This window comes from Sardina pilchardus, chromosome 24 (assembly GCF_963854185.1).
Source record: "Sardina pilchardus chromosome 24, fSarPil1.1, whole genome shotgun sequence".
In the NCBI taxonomy this organism is placed as follows: Eukaryota; Metazoa; Chordata; class Actinopteri; order Clupeiformes; family Clupeidae; genus Sardina; species Sardina pilchardus.
The window spans coordinates 8,874,499-8,901,998 of NC_085017.1; the positions used below are offsets into that span (position 1 = coordinate 8,874,499).

The 27,500-nt window shown below is 45.1% G+C and overlaps 1 protein-coding gene across 1 annotated transcript in view; it reads left to right on the forward strand.

Annotated features, from left to right (window-relative positions):
• Positions 1-19,937, forward strand: part of syngap1a (synaptic Ras GTPase activating protein 1a) — a 22,755-nt gene extending 2,818 nt beyond the window's left edge. The window contains exons 4-19 of the mRNA XM_062530116.1: positions 751-849; positions 1,637-1,876; positions 3,041-3,376; positions 3,948-4,092; positions 4,939-5,083; positions 6,013-6,249; positions 8,103-8,304; positions 9,264-9,496; positions 10,087-10,285; positions 11,470-11,757; positions 11,845-12,096; positions 12,810-13,265; positions 13,792-13,962; positions 15,299-15,510; positions 16,877-16,949; positions 19,683-19,937. Coding sequence (XP_062386100.1) covers positions 751-849; positions 1,637-1,876; positions 3,041-3,376; positions 3,948-4,092; positions 4,939-5,083; positions 6,013-6,249; positions 8,103-8,304; positions 9,264-9,496; positions 10,087-10,285; positions 11,470-11,757; positions 11,845-12,096; positions 12,810-13,265; positions 13,792-13,962; positions 15,299-15,510; positions 16,877-16,949; positions 19,683-19,937 — 3,543 coding nt within the window. The remainder of the gene's footprint in view (positions 1-750; positions 850-1,636; positions 1,877-3,040; positions 3,377-3,947; positions 4,093-4,938; positions 5,084-6,012; positions 6,250-8,102; positions 8,305-9,263; positions 9,497-10,086; positions 10,286-11,469; positions 11,758-11,844; positions 12,097-12,809; positions 13,266-13,791; positions 13,963-15,298; positions 15,511-16,876; positions 16,950-19,682) is intronic.
• The last annotated feature ends 7,563 nt before the right edge of the window (positions 19,938-27,500 follow it).

Sequence of the window (27,500 nt, forward strand, 5' to 3'; positions counted from 1 at the left end):
AGGTCAAAACAACACCAGCCTCTCTCCATGGTGCCTGATTATGTAAACAGACATACACATACTTAAAAAAATATTCACCGCAAATGCTGATAATGGTTAATTGAATTGCAGGGAAATGCTTGTTGCCTTGCATCCACATTTCAGCGGTTTTATAAATTCAGTTTGAAGAAAGGAACACTTTTTTCATATTAAACTATGTTATTCCCTTAACTAAGACGAGTTGATACATACCTCTCACGTTTCAATGCGTGCACTCACTGGCTCTGGCGCGCAGCGCTACTTTGATAGCACAAAGCTAGCCCAGTTCATTCATTAGGATCCAAACAGAGATGAAGTTAGAAGCGACCAAACACTTCCATGTTTTCCCTATTAAAAAAACAGTTACAAGAGTAATCACTACCAAGTATGGTGAGACAAAATAAAAGGTGGTGCATTTCTAAGCATGTAATGTGGCGCAGTAATATCCTCACTCTTGCACTTTCAGTTTCACTTTGGAGTGAGGATATTACTGAGCGAGTCTAAGTGCTCCCAATGTTATTCCGCCACACAATGTAGTTATCCCTCTTACCTGCTTAGAAATGCACCACGTTTTATTTTGTCTCACCATACTTAACTGTATTAGGAAAAAACAACAACAAATCAAAGGAAAAAGAAAATAATATGTGTATGTGTGTATTATAATCCACTGTTATAATTATGTAATGCCTTCTACTCCAGCCCCTCTTGTAACATGTATATCTCTGGCCTCAGGTAACCACTGCCTCAGGGACAAAATGTTTTGCCTGCCGTTCTGCCGCAGAGAGGGATAAGTGGATCGAGAACCTTCAGCGGGCTGTTAAACCTAACAAGGTGAGTAAGAGCAGTTTTAATTGAGTCTCTGAGCACAGAAATAAACCAGCAAGGTCACTTGAACACCTGTAGTTTGTAGTTACAGGGTATGAGCATGAGTATGGAGGATGGGGTAGTAGCTACAGTAGAGTCTCACAGTCACAGTATATCCACTACAGCTAACTAGACTACACCATTGCCACACGCCATCCAGTTCAAACGGCACAATCAGGTGCAGCGGTAGCATGGTACTCTGCTCCATCCGCCATCTTTATTTTTTGAGCAACCTTAGGTGTCTTGAAAGACGCATAATAACTCAAATGTATTGGTGTTATTGTTATTAGTATACTTATTATTATAATTATGAATAATAATAATGATAATAATAATAATAAAGAAAACATACTGGATCACACTGATTAAACTTGCAGTCTTTACTTGTGCAAACAGAAATGACTAATATTTCAACGTCACTGTGTCTTCAGCAGAGTCCGTGCGTCAGATAATGCATCAGTGTGTTCCTGTGTGACAGCTTATCCAATAGCGCGGTTTCACTGTAACAATATCACAGAAGCCCACTACTTGCCCTTTATAGCTATTCAATTCACATTCATGATTCTGACTGGTGAGACATAGTCATAGTTATAATACATGGTTTATACATGATATCATTTGATGATATGATATTACACATAATAACCTTTGATATATCCACAAAAAGACATTCTTGACATGAATGTTTGCGACACAATATATGAGATAGATGCCACGAGTGTCTCGACTGACGCTGTTATTTTCGTTGCCCCAGGACAACAGCCGACGGGTCGACAATGTTCTCAAGCTGTGGATCATCGAGGCGCGGGACCTGCCGGCGAAGAAGCGCTACTACTGCGAGCTGTACCTGGACGACATGCTGTACGCGCGCACCACCAGCAAGCTGCGCACCGACACGGTATTCTGGGGCGAGCACTTCGAGTTCAACAACCTCCCGGCCACCCGCAGCCTCCGCCTGCACCTGTACAAGGAGACGGACAAGAAGAAGCGCAAAGTCAGTAGGAAGCCGTTTACATCACATTCCCACTACACATGGGGCCCTTCTCATTCGTCTTTTTATTTATCCTCCCTTCCTTCCTTCCTCGGTCCTCCGGCTCTTTCCCACTGATGTGTAAAGAACACTGGATAGACCTCTAGATATCTAGATCAGTGGGAACGAGGACCGAAGGAAGGAAGGAAGGAAGGATAGATAAAAAGACGAATGAGACTCCCTTGGACTTGCGTCAAAGTCTTTTTTTTTTCATTTCGGTTAACGACCACTGCATTTTGAAGTTTTCTGAAGTTGATTAGGTCTTTTTATGTTATTCTGATAGATGTATTCTGGCTAAGCACCACGACGGTTGTTCTACTGGTGAAACCGAGGTCCTGACTCATAGTGGTCATTAAAGACCCCTCGGCACTTATCGCAGAGTAGGGGGTTTCCCTGGAGTCCTGGCTGAATTCCAACCGGTCTCATTCAATCTGGCCCCCTAATCATCCCCCAGTGTAATTGGCTCACTCATTCATTCCCATAATATCCACCTCAAGCTGGTGTGTGATGAGTGTTCTGGCACATAATGGCTGTCGTGCATCACCCAGGTGGGTGCTATACATATTGGTAATGGTGCCTCGGTTTTGAAGTCACAATGCTGTTAATTGTTCATTTTCGTTTAACTGCAATCCTGAAACTCACTGACAAAATTGCTGATGCGCAGTACTTTGAAAAGGTGTTGAATGTTTTTTGATGTTGATAGACTAAACTGACATATGGTTACCATGTTTGTGTGGGAACTCGAATTTGAAACATGGTCCACAGGTTAAAAAGCCCATTGTTGATTACGGATCAAGACTTAATGTGATACATTCGGTACACATCTGTATTGAGTCTAACATCCTGAACCTAAACAGTTCGGTATGAATATGTGTACCTTTACACTACTATACACAGTACTGTACATACCATAATTGCCCAACTATGAACTGCGGCTTATACATTGATTTTGCAAAACTTCTTCAGCTATGAGGTTAATTCACGGCAGTTAATATGGTATTAATATGGTTTTGTGTCTTTCAACTTGCATAAAACACTGTCCTGCAGCTTTTGCACAATGCGGCTAATACAACTGAAATTACCGTATATATATAAATTCAAGTTGTTACTGTTGTTGTTGTTCACCAGGAGAAGAGCACTTACCTCGGCCTGGTCAGCATCCCCATCTCCAGCCTCACCGGCCGGCAGTTTGTGGAGCAGTGGTACCCCGTCATCCAGCCCAGCATCCTGACCAAAGGGGGCGGCGTCGGGGGCGGCAAGATCATCAACGCCTCGCTGCGCCTCAAGTCGCGCTACCAGACCATGAGCATCCTGCCCATGGAGCTGTACAAGGAGTTCGCCGAGTACGTCACCAACAACTACCGCACGCTCTGCACCGTGCTGGAGCCGCTGCTGAGCGTCAAGAGCAAAGAGGAGGTGGCCTGCGCCCTGGTGCACATCCTGCAGAGCACGGGGAAAGCAAAGGTAGCTCTGCTCTGACCCCTCTCAGCCACCATAGTCTCATGAAGTTCTGGTATATTGTATTGTCCTGTGGGAAACACCTGTAGGAAATACAGTCCTCTGCATTTTACCTATCTGTGGATAGTGTACATGCATACACACACACACACACACACACACACACACACACACACACACACACACACTCACACTCGGAGCAGTAATCTCACTTGGGGCATACACACACTAGGAGCACACATGCACACCAGGAGCGGTCATCATAGTCATCAGTTAGGTAAGACGGCAGTGTCACATCTGGCCCTGGGATAACAGATGATGATGGTTATTATTGAATCCATATTGTTCTACAAATAACAAATGACAGAAGGTATATATGACATCACTTTATATGCTGAACGCATTTTAAGCTGCTTACACATGGTACTAGATCTTCTGGCTACCTAAAATGATTTTCTCGCTAGACTTTTGAAGTAGCCTAGTCCTTAACTTCTTTAAAGCTTGGTATTTGAACATCTTGATCTGTTCAGTGTCATCCCGCTTAGCCTTGAGTGTGTGATTTCTGCACCCTTTATAGGACTTTCTGTCAGACATGGCGATGAGCGAAGTGGACCGCTTCATAGATCGAGAACATCTCATCTTCAGGGATAACACTCTGGCCACGAAAGCCATAGAGGAGTACCTCAAACTAATCGGACACAGGTACCTCAAGGACGTCATAGGTGAGTCGTTTTTTGATGCCAATAAAGTATTCAGCTCCGGTACCCACTTAGTTCAGTAGGTTCCTGCACCAGGCAGGTTCATTTAATTTCTTATAGTTGAATGTGATGTTGCTTGTCATTCAAATGCGTTCTTTGTTGTCAATAGCAATTTCCCCAAATGGTTGGATCCGTTATCCATAAATTGTTTTGTGAATTAATTCTCTCCAAATCACTGCACTGAAAATGACTGGATCAGTGAACAAGAGATTATTGAGTGTTTAATGGAACACTCAGACACAGACAAGCGCACACACACATACACACGACTACACACACACGCGCGCGCACACACGCACACACACACACGCACACACATACACACACACACACACACACACACACATACACACACACACACACACACACACACACACACACACACTCACTATCTGTTATTAACATAACATTCATTAGTGATGTTCCCTGCAAAGAGAGAAGAACTCTAAGCTGATTGGATTGTCTATCTGAGAAATGTATCAGTGGTGAACTACAGCTCTTACTGCCCTTGGAAGAAGCATAGTATTAATGCTTCCTTTAGAACGTGGCCTCAGAAATACCATATTTGGGTCCATGTGCCCACGGTTCCCCGGGTTCAAGTCCGGCCCGGGTCATTTCTCGACCCCACCCCATCTCTCTCTCCCGCTCACTTCCTGTCACTCTCTCACTGTCACTCCGACCACTGTCCTGTCAGATTAGAAGCATCAACATCTCCCTCCCCCTCAAAAAAAAAAAAGAAGAAAAATAGTAATACTAATGAAATCCAGGCTGCTGTGTGTGACAGCAGTGATGGCACCTACCTCTCCACAGGGGAGTTCATCCGCGCGCTGTACGAGTCTGAGGAGAACTGTGAGGTGGACCCCATCCAGACTCCGCCCTCCGTGCTCCCCGACCGCCAGGCCAACCTCCGCATGTGCTGCGAGCTGGCGCTCTGTAAGATCATCAACTCCCATTGGTGAGTGATCTGGCTGTCATTGCAGTATCATCAACGCCCACTGGTCAGTGGTCTGGCTCTTATTGCAATACTATCAACTCCCATTGGTCAATGATCTGGCTTTTATTGCAATATCATCAACTCCCATTGGTGAGTGATCTGGCTCTTATTGGAGTATCATCAATTCCCATTGGTCAATGATGTGGCTCCTATTGCAATATCATCAACTCCCATTGGTCAATAATCTGGCTCTTATCACAATATCAACTCCCATTGGTGGGTCGTTGGTGGCTAAGCTTATTTTGATGTTACAAAAAATATATCCATAAATAGATAATATAAGTGCACAAACATTATATATTCCATTGTTTTTTGACTAATGTTTTGAAAGTCGCTTTGGGCAAACGTGCCGGCAAAATTCCACAATCGTAACCGTGACGGAATTGTAATTGTAAACCGGTAAATGTTGATTGTTTACACACTGTTTACTGGAGAGTGTCGTGTTGGCATAGTGAGATGAGAGCTCCATGTACACACCATTTGAAGAGACTAATCTTTTCCCACAGCAGTCACAGTTCCTTCCCCATCTTTCAAATTCAGTGAAAATGTATTTCTTTCTCTCTCTCTCTCTCTCTCTCTCTCTCCCTCTCTCCCTCTGGCTCTCTCTCTCTCTCTCTGTCTATGTCTAATCTCTCTCTCTCCCTCCCTCTGTCACTCTCTCTATCCTCTGTCTGTTTCTCCCCTCCCTCTCCCCCTCCCTCTCTTGCTCTTTCTGTCACTTTCTCTCTCCCTCCCTCTGTCACTCTCTCTCTCCTCTGTCTGTTTCTTCCTTCCCTCCCCTCCCTCTCTCTCCCTCTGCCACTCTCCCTCTCTCCCCCATCTCTCTCTCCTTCTCTCTCTCTCCCTCTCTCCCCCTCTCCCCCCATCTCCCTCTCTCTCCCCCTCTGCAGTGTGTTCCCTCGTGAGCTGAAGGAGGTCTTCTCCTCGTGGCGCGTGCGCTGTGCGGAGCGCGGGCGGGAGGACATCGCCGACCGCCTCATCGCCGCCTCGCTCTTCATGCGCTTCCTGTGCCCGGCCGTCATGTCGCCGTCCCTCTTCAACCTCACGCAGGAGTACCCGGGCCCGCGGACCTCGCGCACGCTCACCCTCATCGCCAAGGTGGTGCAGAACCTGGCCAGCTTCTCCAAGTCAGTCACTAGGGTCCACTCCCATTCAGGCTACGTCCACTCACCACCCCCCCCTCCCACCCTCCACAACCCCCGCCACTCATACGCCCCGTGGTCAGAGACCTGAGTTCTGACCCACTGTTCTCAAGCGTCATGGTGTATATGGTGTCTTTGTCCGAAGTCTGTCACCACTATGTATGCCCAATATGTAGAATTAGCCTTTGTGTGTACAATACATCATTACCATGATGTTAGTCGCAGAAAGGAAGGGAGATGAGTCGCTTCAAGATATTCTAGATTCCCTGTCTTGAGTGAATGAGAGGTTGAAATGACAGTGTTCTCTTTCAATTACCTCAAATGTCAAGCTTGTCAACAAATAGCAGATCTTCTGATTAGATTCACATTTGAAACTAAGCCGCCATGTTTTATTTTGATAACAAAGCTCAAGGAGCTGGGACAACCACTCACAGACCAGCTTAGTGTCAGACAGAGCTGTATTTATTTGCTGCGCAGCATATTTTCTTATTTGTTATGTCATGTTTTTCATTCATTTTTTTCAGTAGAGCTAATGTACTCAGACAGCTTGAGCGGTACACAATAAGATGACATAACATAAGCCCATGATAGTATGCTATATCTGTCCCAAGAGCTTTCAAACCAATAACACCATGCATCGTTGTGTCAACAACAACACCAATGTACATCTTGTGCTTTTAGTCAGTCTCCAATTGATGAATAAATATTGGAGGAGCGCATTGAGTACATTAACTATACAGTAAATGGTAAATTAACAATTACTTGATTATTAAATTAGAGTTAATGGCACTTGATATCTTTTTATAGCTACTGCCAGGCTATTCCTAGTTCATAAAAGTTCCTTTGAGTCATATGAAATTTTTTTCTATGACTTGGTGTTATTAAGACCCACACTTTAGTTTTGCGGGTCACAAAAAAAAAACTGTAAGCCCCACCTATTGAAATATATCTGTGTTGGTCAGTATAGTTATATCATAGTATAGGTATAGGACCATGTTGTTATTGTCGTCGTTGTCCAAGGGATATTTTTTTGGTGGTAGAATGAAAACCAGCCAGAGCCTATGTGCTCCAAAACCAGCGTCCTGTACAGCAGTATTAAGAGTCTTATGTAACATGGCATTTAATCCATATGCTAAAATATGTCTGGGAACCAGTCAGCAGATTTATACAGCCCAAACGCCATAATTCATTTTTGACCTAGTTCTCTTGTTTCATTCATGTATTAATCCATAAAGCACGTTGATTTTAGGAAGATACTAAGCTCTCAAATTGCTATTGTGTGCCACTGCCATCCCACTCCCCATCCACATAAATAGAAAGACATTAACGCACAGTATAATTAGATATGCAAAATAGCATTAGGTTCTATACTGTAGCAGCAAGTGTTGTTCCATTCCCATGGAAATGTTTCATTGTCCCTTTCTCTTTCTGTCTCCATTTCTCTTCCTCTCCTCTCTGTCCTGTTCCTCTTCCACGGCGTCCTCCATGTTGTCATCTGCCGCTTGGCTATTTCTCCCAACATGGACTCCTCTCTCCATTCCTGTTCTCTCCCTCTCCTTCTCCCTCTCCACTCCAACCACTTGCTCTGTCCTTCACTCTGTCTCTCCTCCTCCTCCTCTTCCTTTCTTCTCTCTCTCTCTCTTTCTCTCTGCCCCCCCCCCCTTCTGGTTACCCCCTCCTCCTCATCCTCCTTTCTTCTCTCTCTCTCTCTCTGTCTCTCTCTTCTCTGTTCTCTCCCCCTCCTTCTGGTTACTCCTCCTCCTCCTCCTCTTCCTCCCCACCCTTCTTTTCTCTTTCTCCCACACACTTCTCTTTTTATCCCCTTGTTCCCCCGTCAGGTTCGCCGGTAAGGAGGACTACATGTGCTTCATGAACGAGTTCCTGGAGATGGAGTGCGGCGCCATGCAGCAGTTCCTCTACGAGATCTCCAACATGGACTGCGGCAGCAGTGCCAGCCCCTTCGAGGGCTACATCGACCTCGGCCGCGAGCTCTCCGTGCTGCACAGCCTCCTCTGGGAGGTCATGGCTCAACTCAGCAAGGTTGGAATTGAGACTGAGTGTGCGGCAACATAATCATTTTCCATAAGTTAGGTCCCATGCCACTACCTCAATGGGTGTGCATTTTTATTTTTTCTTATTTCAACTCTAAGAGCTCCATTCGAAGAGCTTGTTTTTCCAAAATGCTATAAATCCATTTTTGGAAAACATTAATAACTTGTGTTATTTAATTGTGTATTTCAGGTAATATCAATAAAGGTGCAGTTGTGTTCTTTTGATTGGGTAAAGATAAATCAAATAACAACAACCCAATTAAAGTTCCACTGAAATTACTTTAAAAAAAGAGAAAATGCTTTAAAAAGAGCTCTTCATTTCAACAGCTGGATTATGTAACTTGATGTTATGGTCATGGTGCCTGAGCTGAAGACTGCGGTTCTTTGGTGCAGTTGTGTGTAGCTCTTAACGACATATTGCTGTAAAAATGCCAAATTACTTGCCTAAGAGTTTTAAGTGCAGATTTCCCATCAGCCACCTGCAGTGTGCCAACACCATGCGCATAAGCGTAAGAATACTGACCCCACTGACCATCTGCTGAATATCAGGTTGCAGGGTGCCAAATTGGAGAGAGAAATAGAAATTAGTTTGGGAAATGTAGCTGACACTTTTATCCAAGGCGTCTTAAAAAAAAAAACCTGAGTATTACATCGAAAAGTGATTTATTGGCTCACCAGACTATACGAGAGACCAAGTGCAAGTGCAAATGTTTCGGGCGACTCCATCCTCAGTACATTCTTGATTTTTGTCTATAACTTGTCTGTTAGGAGCACACACTGATAAAGGCAATAGCCATGGTTATAGGCACTGATCCTCTCCTTAAAAAAAAGGAACAGTCAAGGCACAGTGTGACTAGGACACGTTAGTGCAGCAATAAGTACTACTTGCGTAGAATGAAATAGACAGTTCAAGTGAGGTTAAGTCAGGGGATGAAGAAGAAGGGATAGTCACAAGGATTTTGTGCCTTGTGTCCCTCGCAGGATGCCATCCTGAAGCTGGGGCCGTTACCCCGGCTCCTAAACGACATCAGCGTGGCCCTCAGGAACCCGCAGCTTCACCGCCAGGCCACCCAGCAGCCGGAGCAGAGGCCGCCCGACCGCCTGCTCACCCGCGCCGCCACCAGCTTCAACCACATGGTCTCGTCCGACTTCCAGAGCCTCATGATGAGGGACCTCAACAGGTACACACCGCTGGATAGGTCAGTAGCAGAGACCGACAGGAAGTTATCGTCAGTTTGCAGATATGAGGGGTATACTGTGAAGCGAGGTCACTGGCTTACTTAGGCAACTGCAGGAGTTACCGCTGACCTCAAAACAATATGTCACTTCAGAAGCAATACATGCTGTAAAGCACTCTTTTAGAGGTCAGTGGGTACTCTTGAAGTTACCGGGGTAAATCAGTAACCTTGCTTCGTAGTAGCTGAGCACTGTGAACAGTTATACACAGCTTATCCGACTGGGCCCAAGTCTGAGCTATAGAGATGCAGTACAGTACGTGCTGACCATCATGACATGAGAGCACTGCGCACAAACTAGTTCTACGCCCCGTGAGCAGAACACTTCAGTCGCACTCCCCAGTGTAGCCCCTGGCTGTTCACACGGCCTTATCAGTCCTAAAGTCCTAGAGGATTCCAATCAGATTTTGGGATTTTGTTTTGACAATGCTATAGGAATCCTATAGGATTTTGGTTCGAAAATCTGATTGAAATCCTTCAGGACTTTTTGATAAGGGGCGTTGGTCTGATTTGTGTGCCTGGTCTTTGTCCGCCAGCTCCATAGACATCTCTCGACTGCCCTCGCCCTCCTCTGGGATGCCCTCGGCCCTCGCCCACATGGGCATGGGCCCGTACGGCGAGCGGGACCACCGGGCGTCCTCCAAAGACCTGTTCTACGTGACCCGGCCTCCCCTGGCCCGCTCCAGTCCAGCCTACTGCACCAGTAGCTCGGACATCACCGAGCCTGACCAGAAGGTAGGTGTGCCCTTCTGTGAGTTTTTTTTTTACCTTAGAACATTACATCACCAAGATCTTAGAACATAACATTACCAATTTATTTTGATGGCACATACACTAGATAAAGTTCAAACGGCACTCTGAGCTTTGTCAAACAAACTTTTTGAAAAAGAGCTGCTATGCTATAGGAATTTGGAGATCTCTTTCTAGACAACTGTCGGTACATTGTATCTATATTGTATCTGAGTTATTTTCACACTTTGTCGCAAAAGATGCATTTTTTGTGATGCATTTAGTGCGTTTGGTAGAGTGTAAAAGATAGCAATTTTTGGATCATGCGCCAGACCACACCTTATGTCATTAATAGCTACACCCCTGGGCAGAGGGTTTGATACAAGCCGAGCGCATAGCAAAAGATTCACCACTGACTGGGTTTAAGATGGGAATATGACATGTTTTCGATGGTGTTAACGACCCTTTTGTCCTTTTAGAGTTCTGTGCTGAGGAACTTGGTAAATGGTATCTGAGAAGTTATTGAGCAATTTGTGCCCAAAATCTGGTGGGAACAATATTCATCACAACTGCTGCCATGTGTTAGATAACCACCAGTTATCTTTATTGGTCAAAATATAAAATAGTATTAGGTTGGAAAAAAATGTAATAAGTGGTTCGTCACCGCTGGTCCCAGACAGTGAGATTGCAATAAAGTTCTACTTGTTTTAATATGGCACCATAGCTGCACTGAGGTGATAATAGCTAGCCTCATGAGGGTTGCCTGCAATCATCTCAGACTCGTCAAAGACTGAGCTCATCAAGCGTAGAGACCAGCAGGTAATTAAGACGCAGATGAGAAATTGTTAGACTTTGGATGTTGCCTTTTCAGAAACTTGCTGTGTTTTGCAGTATTTACACAACGTGTTGTTAAAATGTTGTTAAAATGTTGTGTTTTCATCAATTGTGTACGTGTTGTTTAAATGTTTTTAAAATCTTGTTTTCATGAGTTGTATAAATGTTACTAAAATATTGTGTTTTTATGTGTCTTATACATGTTTTTAAACATTTTCATGTGTCTTGTACATGTTTTTTAAAAAGTTGTTTTATGAGTTGTGCACATGTTGTTTAAACGTTGTTGTTTTCTTTTCTTGCTATGGTTGTCTCAGGTGCTCAGTGTAAACAAGAGTGTGTCCATGATGGACCTGCAGGACTCGCGGATGAACAGCATCTCCAACCTGCACTCGGGCGACATGCTCAACTCCTCGCAGGCCTCGCTGGCCGGCCTGGGCAGCTTCGGGGTGCTGCGGAGCGGAGGGCGCACGTCGGCGGGCTCGGGCGCGTCCAGCATGTCGGGCGGCCTGCGCCTGAGCCACGCGGTCACTTCGGACGCCCTCTCGCAGCAGCAGCAGCAGCAGGCGGCCGCCATGCACGTGCCGCTGGCCTTCCAGAACCCGCTGTTCCACATGGCCGCCGCCGACGGGCCCCTGCTGCACCACGTCCACGCGCACCCCCACGGACACGGGCACGGGCACGGGCAGCCGCACTCGTACCCGCCGCACCACCACCCGCCTCCGCCGTCTCAGCCGGCCCCGGGCCCCCAGCCGCACCCGCCGCCGCTCTTGCTCGCCCCCGAGCCCGAGAACGGGCCGCCGGGCTACAACATGCCGGCGTTCGGGCGCGGCGGCTTCTCGCGCAGCGAGGACCACACGGCCATGCGGCCGCAGAGCAGCCTGGTGCAGCCCAGCATCATCCACTCGCACAGCTACAGCGACGACTTCACGCGCCACAACCAGGACGCCGAGTACGTGCGCCGGCAGCTCTCTCTGCAAGTGCAGGTGATTACCGCTCGCTCACTGTTTAGGAAACGCTTTGGAAACGCTTAGGAAATGCTTCTTTTGGAAACGCTTCTAAAACACTTCTGAAAAGCTTAGTTGAAACAAGCTGTATGCATCAGATGAAGCCTGATGAATGATTGATTAATTAGCAGCTAAAATCCTTGACCTTTAGGCATCTATCATCTTAGCAATGCTCTTGTCATTTGTAATACGCTGTAATTACATAAAAGGTGTTGTGAGAAGTAACACCTTTTCTCTGTTTACCCGAGAGTCTAGATCTACCCGTGAAATTTCACTTGTGAAATTATGCGTGGCCTTTGCGGAGGACACCGTTAATGGGACCCCACGGGACCGTGTCAGACAATGTGCACCCAATTAAAGTTTTATAGATCAAAGTGCCAAAGCGCATTTCTTCATTTTATTTTTGGTTTGGGGGGTCGTAAGATTCAGTCGTCCTCCTCTCTTATAATTACTGTATATCTCTCCTCTTCTCATCCTCTCACCTCTACCTCTCTCTCCATCTCTCTTTTGTTCTTTCTCCCTCTCTCTGTTTCTTCTTTTATCTCTCTCTCCATCTTTCTCTCTCTCTCGATCTATCTATCTATCTCTCTCTCTATCTCTCCATCTCTCCCTCTCTCTCTCTTTCTTTCTCCCTCTCACTATCTCTTCTTTTATCTCTCTCTCCCTCTCTCTCTCTCTTTCTCTCTCTGCAGGAGAATCTCCAGCAGCAGGTTCTGATGGGCATGGCCCCGTCCACGGCCACCGGCATGGGCACGCCTGCCTCCGTGGCCACGCCCCCGACCACCATGCACCCGGTGCGCCAGGCGTCCGTGTCCCCCCTGGCCCCCCCTCCGCCGCCGCGCGTCAAGCCCCAGCCGCCCCACCAGCTCTCCGTGGGCTCGGCCGCCACCTCCACGCCGCCCAAGGCCCGGCCCCAGAGCGGCAACCTGCTGCAGTCGCCCGAGTCCGGCTACGGGGGGCGGCCCCAGCCCCGGCAGCAGCTGTCCGTCAAGGACAGCCCGGCCCCGGGGCTCCCGCACCAGCCCAGCGTGCAGGCGCAGGAGCCTCCGGCCCAGGAGGGGGCGCCGGAGGGCACGGACACGCCGAAGAAGAACCAGACGGCCAAGTCTCCCCAGCAGCAGCTGCTTAAGCCGACCAACGCAAAGCCGGTGAGGCGCCGGGAGAGATCGACAGGGCGCTCCAATTAAGCGGCACGAAAGTGCTATTTGTGTGGGTTTGTTTGTTTGGGCTGGCATTATCACCAAAAGCCAACAGACACGTCCTGTGGAGAGGGGAAAAGGAATGTTATTTTATTACTGCACTCTACTGCTTCTCATAACATCCAGCAGCTAAATGGCCAAACATGTTGGTAGTCTTTGTGTGGGCTGTTGTGCACATTCAGTTTCTGGTGGAATGACAAACAGAAAAGAAAAAGGTTTCTGGTTGCTAATCTGCCCCAGTAGATATATAGATAGATAGACAGATCCTTTTATTAATCCTTTAACAGGAAATTACAGTGTCACAGCAGCTTCAAAACAGACACATTGGCTCACATATATCAATAAGTAAAATATATCAATATATCAAAGTAAAAAAGAAATACATAAAAACTATACATAAATAAATTAAGTTATTGTGCATTATAGACTCTTACAGGCTTATTTTTTGGGCATCCGACTCTCTTGTGTTGTCCAGGGCGCTAAATCTCCGTCCACACTGACCCCGTCCAGTGCGGCGTCTGAGCGCACGGTGGCCTGGGTGTCCAACATGCCGCACCTGTCGGCCGACATCGAGAGCCTGCGCGTGGACCCCGAGTTCAAGCTGAAGGAGCACTCCAAGAGCATGGACGAGTCCCGCCTGGAGAGGGTCAGTCAGTCTGTGTGTGTGTGTGTGTGTGTGTACAGTATGTGTGTGTGTGTGTGTGTGTGTGTGTGTGTGTGTGTGTGTGTGTGTGTGTGTGTGTGTGTGTGTGTGTGTGTGTGTGTGTGTGTGTGTGTGTGTGTGTGTGTGTGTGTGGGTGTGCGTGTCAGGGGAAATTATGTGACGGCCATGTCTCCTCTATAAAGTATGTATGTATGCAGTATGTCGTTTTTGCCCCCGCTGTCATGGTTCTCCACGCTTTAGAAAACTTTGCAAGCATTTGATGGATGGCTGCAGGAGTTCAAGCTGAAGGAGCACTCCAAGAGCATGGACGAGTTCCATCTGGAGAGGAACAGTCATGGAGGACTCTCTGCAGCATGACACTAATTATGTTGTGTGTGTGTGTGTTGGGGTGTGTGTGTCTGTGTGTATGTCTGTGTGTGTGTGTCTGTGTCTGTGTCTGTGTGTGGGTGTGGGTGTGCGTGTCAGGGGAAATTATGTGACGGCCATGTCTCCTCTATAAAGTATGTATGTATGCAGTATGTCGTTTTTGCCCCCGCTGTCATGGTTCTCCACGCTTTAGAAAACTTTGCAAGCATTTGATGGATGGCTGCATTTGTGCCAATCTGGATTTTGTAGGTTTGGAAACATTTTTATTTCTCTTAAAGCAACAACATCTGTCATTCAAGTTCAATACAGTTTGCACAGTCTGTCAACATATCCTTGTTTAGACGAATGTAACGAAGGTCAGTCAGCAACATATTGAGCCTTTCCGAAACTAATCCCTACCCACTCCCCCTTGGGTACGGAGTGAACTCGGGTGGGAAGCACCCTCACAGCTAAATTAAGTTCCCTTGATTAGCTTATAGGGTATAATACCGCACTCGGCTTTGGAACGAACGTCGCTCTGCCTATTAGAAACAGATTCTGCCACAGCCTATGCATGGATTTGTTTCCAGGTGTACTTGAACGGAACTCGCATTTATATGAGGCGTTCGTGATGTGCTGCGTTAAGTGACGCGCACCTTCGACAAGGGGGCATCGGTGTTCACTCGTTGTTGAAGGGTTTATAACTCACTACCACTTAACAGTAATTGGTTTCGGAGGGCCCTTAATATGGCGGACCCAACGGCTAGGGAGAGGGCGAAGTAACTACTTTCGGGGGGAAAAAAGGCCCATTCTCTCCCTTCCCATTCTCCCTCCCTGGAGCACTGTTGCCACTGTTATGTCAGTGTTCTCTTGTTTTCTGTCAATGTCATTAATGTCATCTATATGTGTGTAAGCAGCCTAATCTACCCTTGGGTACAATAAAAAGTGACCTTACCTGCTCTCGTGTCTCCAGGTGCGCGAGTACGAGGACGAGATCCACTCGCTCAAGGAGCGGCTGATGATGTCCCACCGCAAGCTGGAGGAGTACGAGCGCCGGCTGATGTCGCAGGAGCACCAGACCAGCCAGATCCTGCAGCAGTACCAGTGCCGGCTGGACGACAGCGAGAGGAAGCTGCGCCAGCAGCAGGTGGAGAAGGACTCGCAGATCAAAGGCATCATCAATCGGTACTGCTCACTTGAGGAGGAATAGAGTTTCTAAAATACCAATGCGGTCCTGTTAAAGGTGATGATAGCCTACATGGGGCAACCTTTATTTAGCAATGTTGCCTGGCAACCATGGAACCCGGTTCCATGTGTTCACGGATGATCAAGGCAATTTGCTGATGATGATGATTAAAGTCCATCATTAAAACGTTCATCAAAGTTCATCATTACACTTTAATCATTAAAGATCATCTAAAGATCATCATAATCAATTCCAGAAAAAGATTGTTGCCCCAATGTCAATGGGAATTTGACAGAGCCACAATATACAGGAACACTGTCAAGCAACATTGTTCAAAAGCTTTCCTCATGTATCGTCCGCTTTAGAGGTGTCTATCTGTGTGTACTGCACTGCATGGTCTCTTGCGCTGCATGGAAAGGCCTCCTTTTTCACACTGTCGCTTTAAAGGAAAATACGCCAGCTCAACAAACCAAACTTGCATCCCCAAAAACAGAAAGTTAGCCCGCTTTTTTTTTTTAGTGTACACTGAGTCACCGAAAGTACCGTATCAATGGTGACATTCGCTCCAGACTAATGCATTTCATGCCCCGTGGGGGGCTCGGTGACTGCTGGTGACAAACTGTCAAACCCGAGCTGGATGTCCATGCCTCTCCAGTCCCGTCCCTATACCCAGTGGCAGTCTCCTCCATCATTATACAGAGGGAGAAATGTCAGCGCGCTGATGGAGGAGACTGGTGGTTATCGTTGCTCGGCATCTCCAGGTGACAGCTTTAGAATAGATGTGTCTTTTGGGTGTGGGTACTGTAGGTAGGTGGAGGTTTGTTTGTCATGAGAGTGAGTTTGTTGACATAAGAGTGTGTCATGATGGGAAGGTGTAACATCTCTCTCAACGAAGATGCTGGCTGTGTGTGTGTGTGTTGAAGGGGCGCCTGATGACGTCCCACTGCAACTGTTTGTTTTGAGAGAGAGAGAGAGAGAGAGAGAGAGAGAGAGACAGAGAGGGGGGGAATCCCAGATTGTGTGTGTGTGTTTGTGCAACTGACAGCACCTGTCTCTCCTCACAGATTAATTGCAATGTGTGTAAAAATATTTGTATGTGTGTGCATGTGTTTGCATGTGTATGTGTGTCTAACGCCCCCCTTCTCTCCATCACTCTCACTTCCCTCTTCTCCTTCACTCTCTCTCTCTCTCTCTCTCCCCCTCACTCTACCCCTCCTTCACTCTCTCTCTCTCTCCCCCTCTCACTCTCCCCCTCTCTATCTTGCTCTCTCTGTCTCACATTCTTTCTCTCCCTCTCTCCCTTCCACTCTCCCTCTCCCTCCCTCCCTCTCTCTCTCTCCCTCTCTCTCTCTCCATCATGGCCAGGTTAATGGCGGTGGAGGATGAGTTGCGCACTGGCCCTGTGCCGGAGGTGAAGACTCGTCTGTTTCCTGAGCAGGTACGTGTGACCCGAGCACTGTCCTGCTTTCAGACTCCCCTGGGGGGGGCTGCTCTAAGTACTCACTGACTTTTACCGTGTCTTTGTCAAAGTTTCTCTGTTACATAAACATGCCGCCAGTTTCCAGCAGAGACACACATATACAGGCTTAACTCGGCGCGCCTTGCCTCTCTGCACAGCAGCAAATACCAATTTGGCACTGACACTAATTTAGACACCGGGAGAAAACGACAAACAAAAACAAATTGTGGGAATTGTTTCCTCAGGGCTCTGCCTTGCCAACAGTAACGCAGGGAGCTGAACAGTGTCCAACCTTAATGCAGTAAATGTTTACTCATTAGTAGATTAGTAAAGTATTGAAAATTATTAGCACTGTTGTGGAGGGTTTTTTTTTCAGTTTGATTTTCAGCCTAAGTGAATTGTGTAATGGACAGGGCTTGTTGTGTAAGAACACAAACACTGTGTCCTGTGTAATCGTCCCCCAGCGTTTATTTATTCATTCCCTCACTCTCCACCTCGAGCCGGTGTGTGGTGAGTGTTCTGGTGCGTAATGGCTGCCGTGCATCACCCAGGTGGGTGCTACACATTGGTGGTGATTAGTGAAGTTCCCCTTTCACTGTAAATCATTTTAAGGTTGCCTTGACAAAGTTCTATTTACATTTAAGTTGTTGTTGTTGTTGATGTTGTGTTCCAAAAATAGCACTGAACCCAGGGCTGGATTCGGCCTTTGTCTGGGGAAGGATTCTCTTGTTAAAACTGTTTCAGGGTCAGGCGTCTTTGAACGCTCCCAAAGAGTCACAAGAGGGCTGAGTGAAGTGTACTTGGGCAGTATACTAAGATAGGATGCTATATGAGTCGCAAGAGGGCTGAGTGAAGTGTACTTGGGCAGTATACTAAGATAGGATGCTATATGATCAGAGTGGAACAGCAGAAAAGCATCCATTCTGCGGTACGTACAGTACCAACAAAACAGGTAGCCATGTTAAAGAAATGACGCGGATGAGGTTGCATCTAGGTATACTGTGGTATCCTATACTGGGGACAAATATCCCTGGACACTGAGGAAAACTACTGACATTCAAAGCCAGTGTATTGTGCCATATTGGCATACACTTGCCCTCTGACTGTTTTCATTTCATGTGTTTGTACTTTGATTGATTTTTCTCCGGCTTTCACATTGTCTTGTTTCCAAGTTTACCTGACTTCCTGATGGGTTCAAATATGGCAGTGCGTTTTCAGTCAGCCATGGCTAGTCTTACCTTTCATTCCCTCCCACACTAAATCAGGAATAACTGTGACCAGTGTGTATAATCACAATGATAAGATGTGATGTCGGTCTGATGCAAGAATACTGTCTGGAGGAATATTTGGAAATGACATGGAACAAGAGTGAAAATGCATTGCCACCAGTCCATAGCATCACTCATTTCTGGATTGGGGAAATTACGGTTATTGTGGAAGATTGTGGAAGATTGAGTAGGTTTGTCATACATCCATGCCATGCAACATTCTCTAAATGGGTCAGTGTTGTCTGTAATCATGTATATGTCACAACCAGTCTAATTCAGAGACGAAACCATGACTTACCAATTTGTGCAAAGATTCTGCTTGCGGTCCTACGGGATTGGGAAGAAATGTTAGGGATAAGATCGTCTTAAAACCTCAGCATTTCTTGTGTGTTCTTTTTTTATGTCTTATATGTGATCTTCACTCTGTTATGTACTGTACTTACCAAGAGCTGTTACCATGGTTGCGAGAAACCTCTTTGCTGGCAAGGAGTATGTCAGTGCTCTCAGCAGACGAAGCGTTAAAAGCACTGATCATGCATTTGCCAGTTGTCATGTGGCACAATAGCGAATAGCCTTCTAAAAAGCTATTTTGTTCTACTAGTTCATTGTCTTTTATGAAACCAGGCTGTGAAATTACATATCAAAGCCACTCATGCCTTGTGAAGAGAGGTTGATGTTTACATGAACATAAACCCTGTACATCATTCCACTGTCAAAGTGAAGTCTTTTTCTTTTTGTCACCACGAAATTGGGTAAGGTTATATTGCTCCTGTGTTAGCTAATTTAAGGCGAAATTTTAAATGTAAAGCGAACAGGCTAAACATGCAAAACAATCACACGAGTCATTGCCATAGATGAGTGTATGCATTGGTTTGTTATCATATGCCATATGCAGTCTGTTTAGCATGTTATTTCCTGCTCCTAATCAAGTTTCCTTACGGGAGACAATGTAATTCAAGCTTTGGCAATTGATCTGTGAGCACTCAAACGATTGAAGACTATATTTCAAGTTCCTGGAATGTGAAGAGCAGCGAGTTGTGCTGCCTTGTTATCCGAGGAGGCACACAGCATCGGCTCCCTCCCCTGTCTCCCTCAACACTCCCATCACGTCTCTCACCTTTGCCTTCGGCCTCCTCTTCCTCTCCTTACGAACCAGCGCTCTGCTCACACCTCAGTAACTCGTCTTTCTTTTCTCTCTCTCTTTCTCTCTCTCTCTCTCTCTCTCCCCCTCTTTCTTTTCCTCAACGTCTCCCTCTTCTTCCCTCCTCTCCCTCCTCTCTCTCACGGCTCACGTATCCCTTCATTCTCTGCTTTTTTTCTTTGCCTCCCTTTTTCTCTCATGCTCTTCTCTCTTTCTCTGCTCACTCCCTCCCGAAATCTCACGTCTCACGTTCCCCACCTGCCTTCCCTTCTCCCCCCTCCCTCCCTCCCTCCCCTTCCGTAGGAAGAGCAATTCTCCTCTCTGGGCTCTGTGGACCCCTGCCTCGTGCCGGGGGGGATCCCTGGTTCGGGGCCCTCGTCCCTGGGCACGTCCTCGGCGGGGTCCCCCTGGAACAGCGGCCTCCCCCCGCTGCCCCCGCGCTTGCTAATCAGCCACAATGGCGGCCTACCTTCGTCTGGCATCGCCATGACGGCGGGGAGCACGGCGACCTGGAACGCGGACAGAGCGCCCGGCTTCACCGGGGAGCGCGTAGCCTGAGGGACGCTGAGCAACAGCGCCCCCTAACTCCTCAGTGTTGAATTTCTACCTGAGGCTGGGGACACAATTTAACCTCTCATCCATAGAGCAAACTTTAACATTTGCATACAACATACAACATCCATACATGGTTACATACATGTGTACATACATATATACATACATACAGTACATATATACATACATACATACATACATACATATATACATACATACATAGAGTACATAGTACATACATGCATACATACAGTACATACATACATACAAATTGTACATACATACTGTACATACATACACACGCTGCAAGTGATAAATTCACCTTGGACATTTTACAGCTTCTTGAACACACATGGCAGAACTCAACAAGGACCTTCAGTGCTTCAACCACCCATGCACATAAACAAAAGCACACACACACACACACACACACACACACACACACAAACACAACAGTGCAAATGCATGCACATACGTTGACAAGCTCGTCTATAGGATTCCAGTAGAGCTAACAAACAACTCTCTCAAAAACTGCTCTCAGTCGGCGTATTTGTGTCGGTACGTTTGTATTTGCTGAGCAGATCTGTCTGGCAAACACTTATCTGGACATTGTACATTAAACCAAATCCTTTCCAAAGTATCGTTCTTGTCTCCTTGACAACTGACACCATCAGCACACCATTGGCAGAGCCAACCATCCTCCGCTGTCTGTTGTTAAAGTTGGCCAAGTTAATTGCTATATTGTACAAAGCCCGCCCCAATACCGGATAAGCAGTTGTGATTGGCTGCTGGATTGTTGGTCTGTCGGAAATGGGCTGGAATGGAAGCACTGCCAGACTATTCTATTGAGCAAATTCAAATGCACTCACACAGCTTCACCCTGTGTTACAGTAATACTTCATATCGCTCATATGTACCTAGAGCTATTTTTTTCTTTTTCGTTTAGATAAAGGCCAATGATACAGCAGTACTTAATCTAGGTTTACATTGCTCTTCAGTGCATCAGTATCTTGCTTGTCTCACAGTCCAAATGGAAATGTTGCATGGATAAATGGTGTATGACAACACATTTTATAAAGTTATGACAGATTAAGGGGCACGCATTGCACAACAGTCTTATCTGCGCGACACAGAGAGAAAAAAAGTGTTTCAGTCTGTTTCATCAGCCAGACGAGTGTGTGCATGTGCAGGCTATTTGTGAGCATGCTCCAACTTGTTGACTTGTTTGTAAGGGTTCTGTTTACTAACATGTGCATTGACGTTTTCCACGTACATAAGTTAGTTTTTTTGCCAGTGATTTGAAGCCATTTTGCCCTACCATGCTATCAAGGTATCTGAACCTCAGAGATTAAAAAAAAGAAAAGAAAAAAAAAACGCTAACTCCCCCCCCATTCACTGAAAATAACTTTTGGGTATATAACAATGTTTCACAAGAATACACAAGACAGGGTAAGGTTAAGACTGGAGGAATATACTGTACATATAGGAAAAGTCATGAATGGACTGTACAGTATAACCACCTTGATCCTTGGCTGAAAGGAACGGCTAAGGGAGTGCTCACTGTGTACGTTATTCCCTTTTTTCAGAATGACCTCAATGGACTGCAGTGGTTTAAAAGCTGAATGAGTGCAGATGGACACATATTCCATCCTGATGGGATTACACGGCATGCGCGGAGATCCATTAACATCCCGCTCAACCGCTAGCACTACAACCGCAAGGCCCTGACATGTACACACGTGCACTCACACATTCACACACACGCACACACACACACACACACACACACACACACACACACACACACACACACAGAGACACACACACACACACTCACACACTCACACTCACACACACAAGCCCTCTCTCAAGAATGCCATGACACGCAGCCCATATGAGCCAATATTCCCCTGGACAATCGCTCCCAAAGCCATGCTTGCACACGATTGGCTGCCGCCATCAGAGGAAGAGAACTGATTGGCTCTTTTCCAGTACCCGAAGGAGGATTTTGGGATGGCAGTAGGGGAAGTGTAGAGGATCTAACCTCAGACCACAGACTCCTGCGCGCTTGACCATTGGCTAACTCGTGAGGGGTGGAGTGAGAGAGCAGTGCCGCTGTCCCCTGGATAACCCTGCAGCAAGCCAAGCCATCAGAGGACTCGCAGCCAGTGGGGGACATGTCTTTCTCTAACACACATACACACACACACACACACACACACACACACACACACACACACACTTATACACACTCTCCCTCTCTCTCTCTCTCTCTCTCTCTCTCTCTCTCTCTCTCTCTCTCGCTCTCTATCCATCCATCTACAGTATCTATCTCTCTATCTATCTCTCCATCTCTCAAACTCAGATGAAAACATACAGTACAAACACATGTACGCAAACATACAAACTCAAACACACGCACACACACACAGAAGCACACACACACACAAACAAATAGCTAGGAAGGTTGCAATGACCCTCTCACACATGTACAGCTCTCTCTTTCTCTACTGTATCTCTCTATCTGTCTGTCTCTCTTGCTCTCTTTCTTTCAGTCTGTTTCTCTCTCTCGCTTTCTCTCAGTCTGTGTCTCTCCCTCTCTGTCTGTTTCTCTCTCTTTCTCTCTCTCTCTCTCTCTCTCTCTCTCTCTCTCTCCCTCTCTCTCTGATGTTGAGCCTCAACCCAGACAATCAGCTTTTTGGTAGTTTAGCCTAGATTAGAATTTAATGTAATATTATTACAGAAATTATTCAAATGATTATACAAAAAAAAAATGCCATATTATCCTACTGAATGTCTGTTGAGAAGATTTGATTACTCATTCTTGATTCAGTATTAAGCAATCTGTGTGGAGCCAGAAACAAAAAGGATTCTCTAAGTGGTTCAAATAGTTATGAAAAAGACCTACAGTACACTAACTGACATGTTTCTGGCCTCTTAAATCAGTTGATGGACCACAAAAATAGATCAATAAATTGTTTAAATACAATCAATAAAGTACTTAATGGAAATGTACTTAATGCATGCCAATATATCTAGCATAAACATTGTTTACATAAGAAGAGGGTATACGTAAATCCAAAGTATTTTCACGTTTTATTACAAGCCTCTACATTGACTTTTTTGAAGCAGTCATTTTGAAGATGTGTCACCTACTCATTGAAACAGGTTAATCTCCACAAGTGATGCTTGACAGTCTGATTATGATTGCCAAAGATACTGTAGTTGAAATGTAGAACAAGATGTCTAAATCAGTTTTATTCATGACAAAATCCTTACCATTCAAATATGAACTTACTGTACACATATCCACACAGTGTTCCAAAATAAGCCTAATCCAGACAAGTCACTATATTATGCGGCAATGCACTTGCAGGGAATAGCAAGGGTCGCGAGACATAAGAAGCTAAAGCACAACTTCCTAGCAGACGTCTTGTATACGTGCGTGCCTGACATACCCGTGAAGCACAAAGACTCCTGCAGCTCAGGCCCTCTGAATCATTCAGTCGCTACAATGCTACTACATCTCCCCCTCTGGAGCTATGATGGCGTCTGAGCTTTTGTCGTCTGCACTGGATAGCTTGCCGACCTTATGATGCAGCCATATGGGTGGATGTGTTTGTGTGTGTGTGCGTGTGTGTGTAGGTATAGGTGTGTGTGTATGTATGTGTGTAGGTGTTTGCGTGTGTGTGTGTGTGTGTGTGTGATCAAGGAGTTTAGGGCCATGCCTTATCACAGAAGCAGCCTAATCATCTCAACCGTGACCTCCGTTGAGAAGGATTTCATTCAAGAACCACTTCTGCTGGATTTGAACACTTTTGGACTTTTGGAAAACTAAAGTGTCATTCCCCCTGGCCTGCCTAATTAGGACATAATGAAAGAGCCATTTTTCTTGTTTCAGATGTCTTGCTTCATTTATTCTTTTTTCCCCACCCCTTTTAAGCGTGGGGGCTTTTTGTTTTTAATAGGCATACTTGGGTTGGTCTATTGTACAAACTCCTTCAAGCAGTTTTCTGCACAAACAAGAACTGTCATTACCAATCCCAATGCCTTGTCTTTGGGCCATCCTAGGACTGACATGCAAGACATTTTCCCCATTTCCTTTCAGCTGAATTTCATTTCAGTCGTGTTTTTGGATATGAGGTTGGAACTGATCGCACCCAGAAGGGTGTTTGAATCTCCTGTATAAAACCTCGTCTTTGCATCAAACAACTTGACTGGGCTGCATAGTCTTGCTACATCTTGGCCTGCATTTGTACAAAGTTTGTATCTACGATTTGATTTCTCTATTTGTTTATATTTTCTGTTTGTGTTTGTGTGGGTGTGCAAGTGAGGGTGTGTGTATGTGTGTTCTTGTGTTATTGTATGGGAACACAGTATTTTGTACAATGATGATCCTTTTATGGAAAGAGGACTTCTACACAAATATATACTAGGAATGCACCGATACCATAATAACTGTCCATGATTTGATACTACAGTATGTACTCCACATAAGTGTCTGCCTACTGGCTTATCTGGGTGACATCCCTAGCTAGCTATGATATGCTTTTATATCAGTATGATACAGTACATCATCACAAAAGGAATCTCTCAATATACATATATACGAATTCCTGTGTAAGAAATTGTACATCAATTATTGTTTAAACACAACGGTTATCCTTATCTGCATGTTTGAATGTACAACCATAAGAACACCTCCACATACACATAATCCTTGCTCATTTATGTGCAGAAATTCAAATCGAAACTTACATGCTATTTACATGCACTCCTTTCACCTTCTGTAAACTGGCATGCAAAGCTGCTCTCTCACAAACCTGCCTCCTCATCTGCAAATGGCGCTTGGCATCAACAAAGATTAACGATGTTTTATTATGTCACAACACCATCAGGACTGTCGGTCTCCATACGAATATAACAAGTAGTATCAGTGCATTACTTACGTATGGTTTTTATTTAGATTTACATGTTTGTTGACTGTGCTGGGGCCTGAGGAGGATTTGTGAGATGCGTTTCGTTTGTGTGATCGCTTTTTGAAATGTAATAGCCTCTCTGAAGCTTATTCTGTGTGTTACCAGCTGGTGTGGTGTATGTGAATGGGGGAAAACAGCAGGCTGTGGCTGTGCAGACCACAGCCAGCCTCTTCACCCAACATAATTACCCACTCGCAAACCCTCCCCTAGTGGGAGTGACTAACACCACCACTGAGATGTTAAGTGGATGAGTGGACAAACGTGTGATGATAGAAGGGAGTGACTGGACTGGAAATGGCATTTTTCAAAAAGCCAGCCTTTCACGCCAAACTCACTAAAAGTACAATTTAAATGACAATAATCAACAGGTTTTATCAACTAGCTGATGTATATATCGTCTGTGGTGGGAGAGTGATGAATGTTGATGAGTAATAAAAATGTTTTCATTTCTATTTGATGGAGGACCATTTTGGTTTCATCCGACCTGTACCAATCAAACAAATGAAAACTGTAAATAGCCTTTTGAATATAGGGCATCCTCGCTCCCAATAATAGCAACAACGACAAAAAAGAATCAGTAGTTAAAAAATTATGACAACTTGTCAACACGTATCCTCAGAGAAAATATTTGTTTTGATTGACTTTTTCTCATTTGCTGGTACATTTACAGTATGCATATAAATTTATGATGATGTATGATGGAGAATTTGTTTATTAATATATTTGTGTAGCTCTTTCATTGCATTTCGGCATTGTTTATGATGCTCTAGATGTTCCATGGAGTGGATAATTCAACTTCACATTAGGTGGTTTCTCTTCTTCCTCCTCCTCTTCTGACATGGCTTTCCAGACAGACTGAAGCGCTGCAGACACCGGCACCAACATCAGTGCAGCACACTTCACTGTCGACTTTCAAACTCTGCCACCACCTCCGTTGGTGTGCGGGGTTGTTTTCACAATAGCGCTGTCTTAGTAATCGAATGTCGAAAGTGGAGTGCGCCTCACTTATGTCGACGCCAGTGTCCGCAGAGCTTAAAGCACACCTTGTAGGAGCCACTGACTGTGCTAGCCTCTCTCTTTGGCTTTCTGTCTTAAATCAACACCATGTAGTTTATTTAACCTTTGAATAAAGGCATAAAACCCATTTTGACACTGACTTAGAGAGATGACACACTGACTTAAACAGAAAGTAACACTTTATTTGAAGGTATCTACATGGTATCTAAGGTACCTACTGAATGATGATACTAAACGTTGATGACTTTATAATGTGTATGACACGTACATGACAGTGTCATGCCACTCTTATGTAGATACCTTCAAGTAAAGTATAACCAAACAGAATATACAGAGAATGGCGTCTCCGAAATTGATGATGCAGGCCACTACGTCACTTTGTTGAACTGTGCAGAAACGTGACCTTCCCACAGGGACGGAACTTTAAGTTGAGCACCCCACTTGGCCACATCATCATGCTCTATAACAGTTCCTTTCATCATGATGATATGATTATTGACATTGATTGTTGAGTTGCATTGGTCCGTTTTGATATTTTATGCCTATGCCCTCCCATCATCCTTTGTGCTCAATGGGTACCCACTAGAACATTGAAAATTGACAGCAAAGGCAAATGCATAGCAGTTCTTACATCATGTTGCTTTAAGATCAGTTGTGCAGGGAGGGGTACTAAAAGAAGCCCCTCTCTGCCTTGTACAGTATATTTTTGCCCCATTCTACTGCCCTGCTGTAGGCCCTGGGCTGGGACTTACCCTTCAGCCAGCCATGACTAAGCCATAAACATCTCACTCTGTCCCTCTAAAGTGTCTTATGAATGTGGGGTGTGTGTGTGCGTGTGTGTGCGTGTGTGTGTGTGTGTGTGTGTGTGTGTGTGTGTGTGTGTGTGTGTGTGAGTGTGTACGCGTATGTGTGTGTGTATGTATTTTAAAAATCCTACATATATGTATATACCTTTATGTGAGAGATTGAGTATTATATAAATAATGTTGACAACTTATTATAAAGATTTGCTTTAAATGTTTATCATAATGGTAATAAGAATATTTATGTATGTATACACGTTACAATTACATTGATTTGATTGATTATTTGATGGTTGATTATGTATTGATTTTTTTTGTTGGTGAACATGGATGTACATTTTACAGAGAGCCGTGTTATAGGAATGTAAATAAACTGATCCAATCATCTATGGGAGTTCTGTACCATGAATTGCACTGTATAATACAGTATATCTCCAACACAGTGGTTAAGCCTATATTATTTACATTATTACATACATGCATTATGCACTTTTTTACACTCATGTTATGATGTCCAGTGTGTGTGTGTGCGTGTGTTGGTTTTTTTTTTTTTAATATATACGTCACCGGTCAAAAGTTTGGGGTCACTTTCAAATTTCCATTCCACTCCATTATATACAGTATAGACAGAACACCACCTGAGATCAGTTGCATTGTTTTTTTTAATCAGGGCAGCAGTTTTCTGAATACATTATGTGTTTATGAAATTACAAAAGGGTTCTCCAATGTTTTCTCAGTGGCCTTTTAAAATCATTAGTAAACGGAAT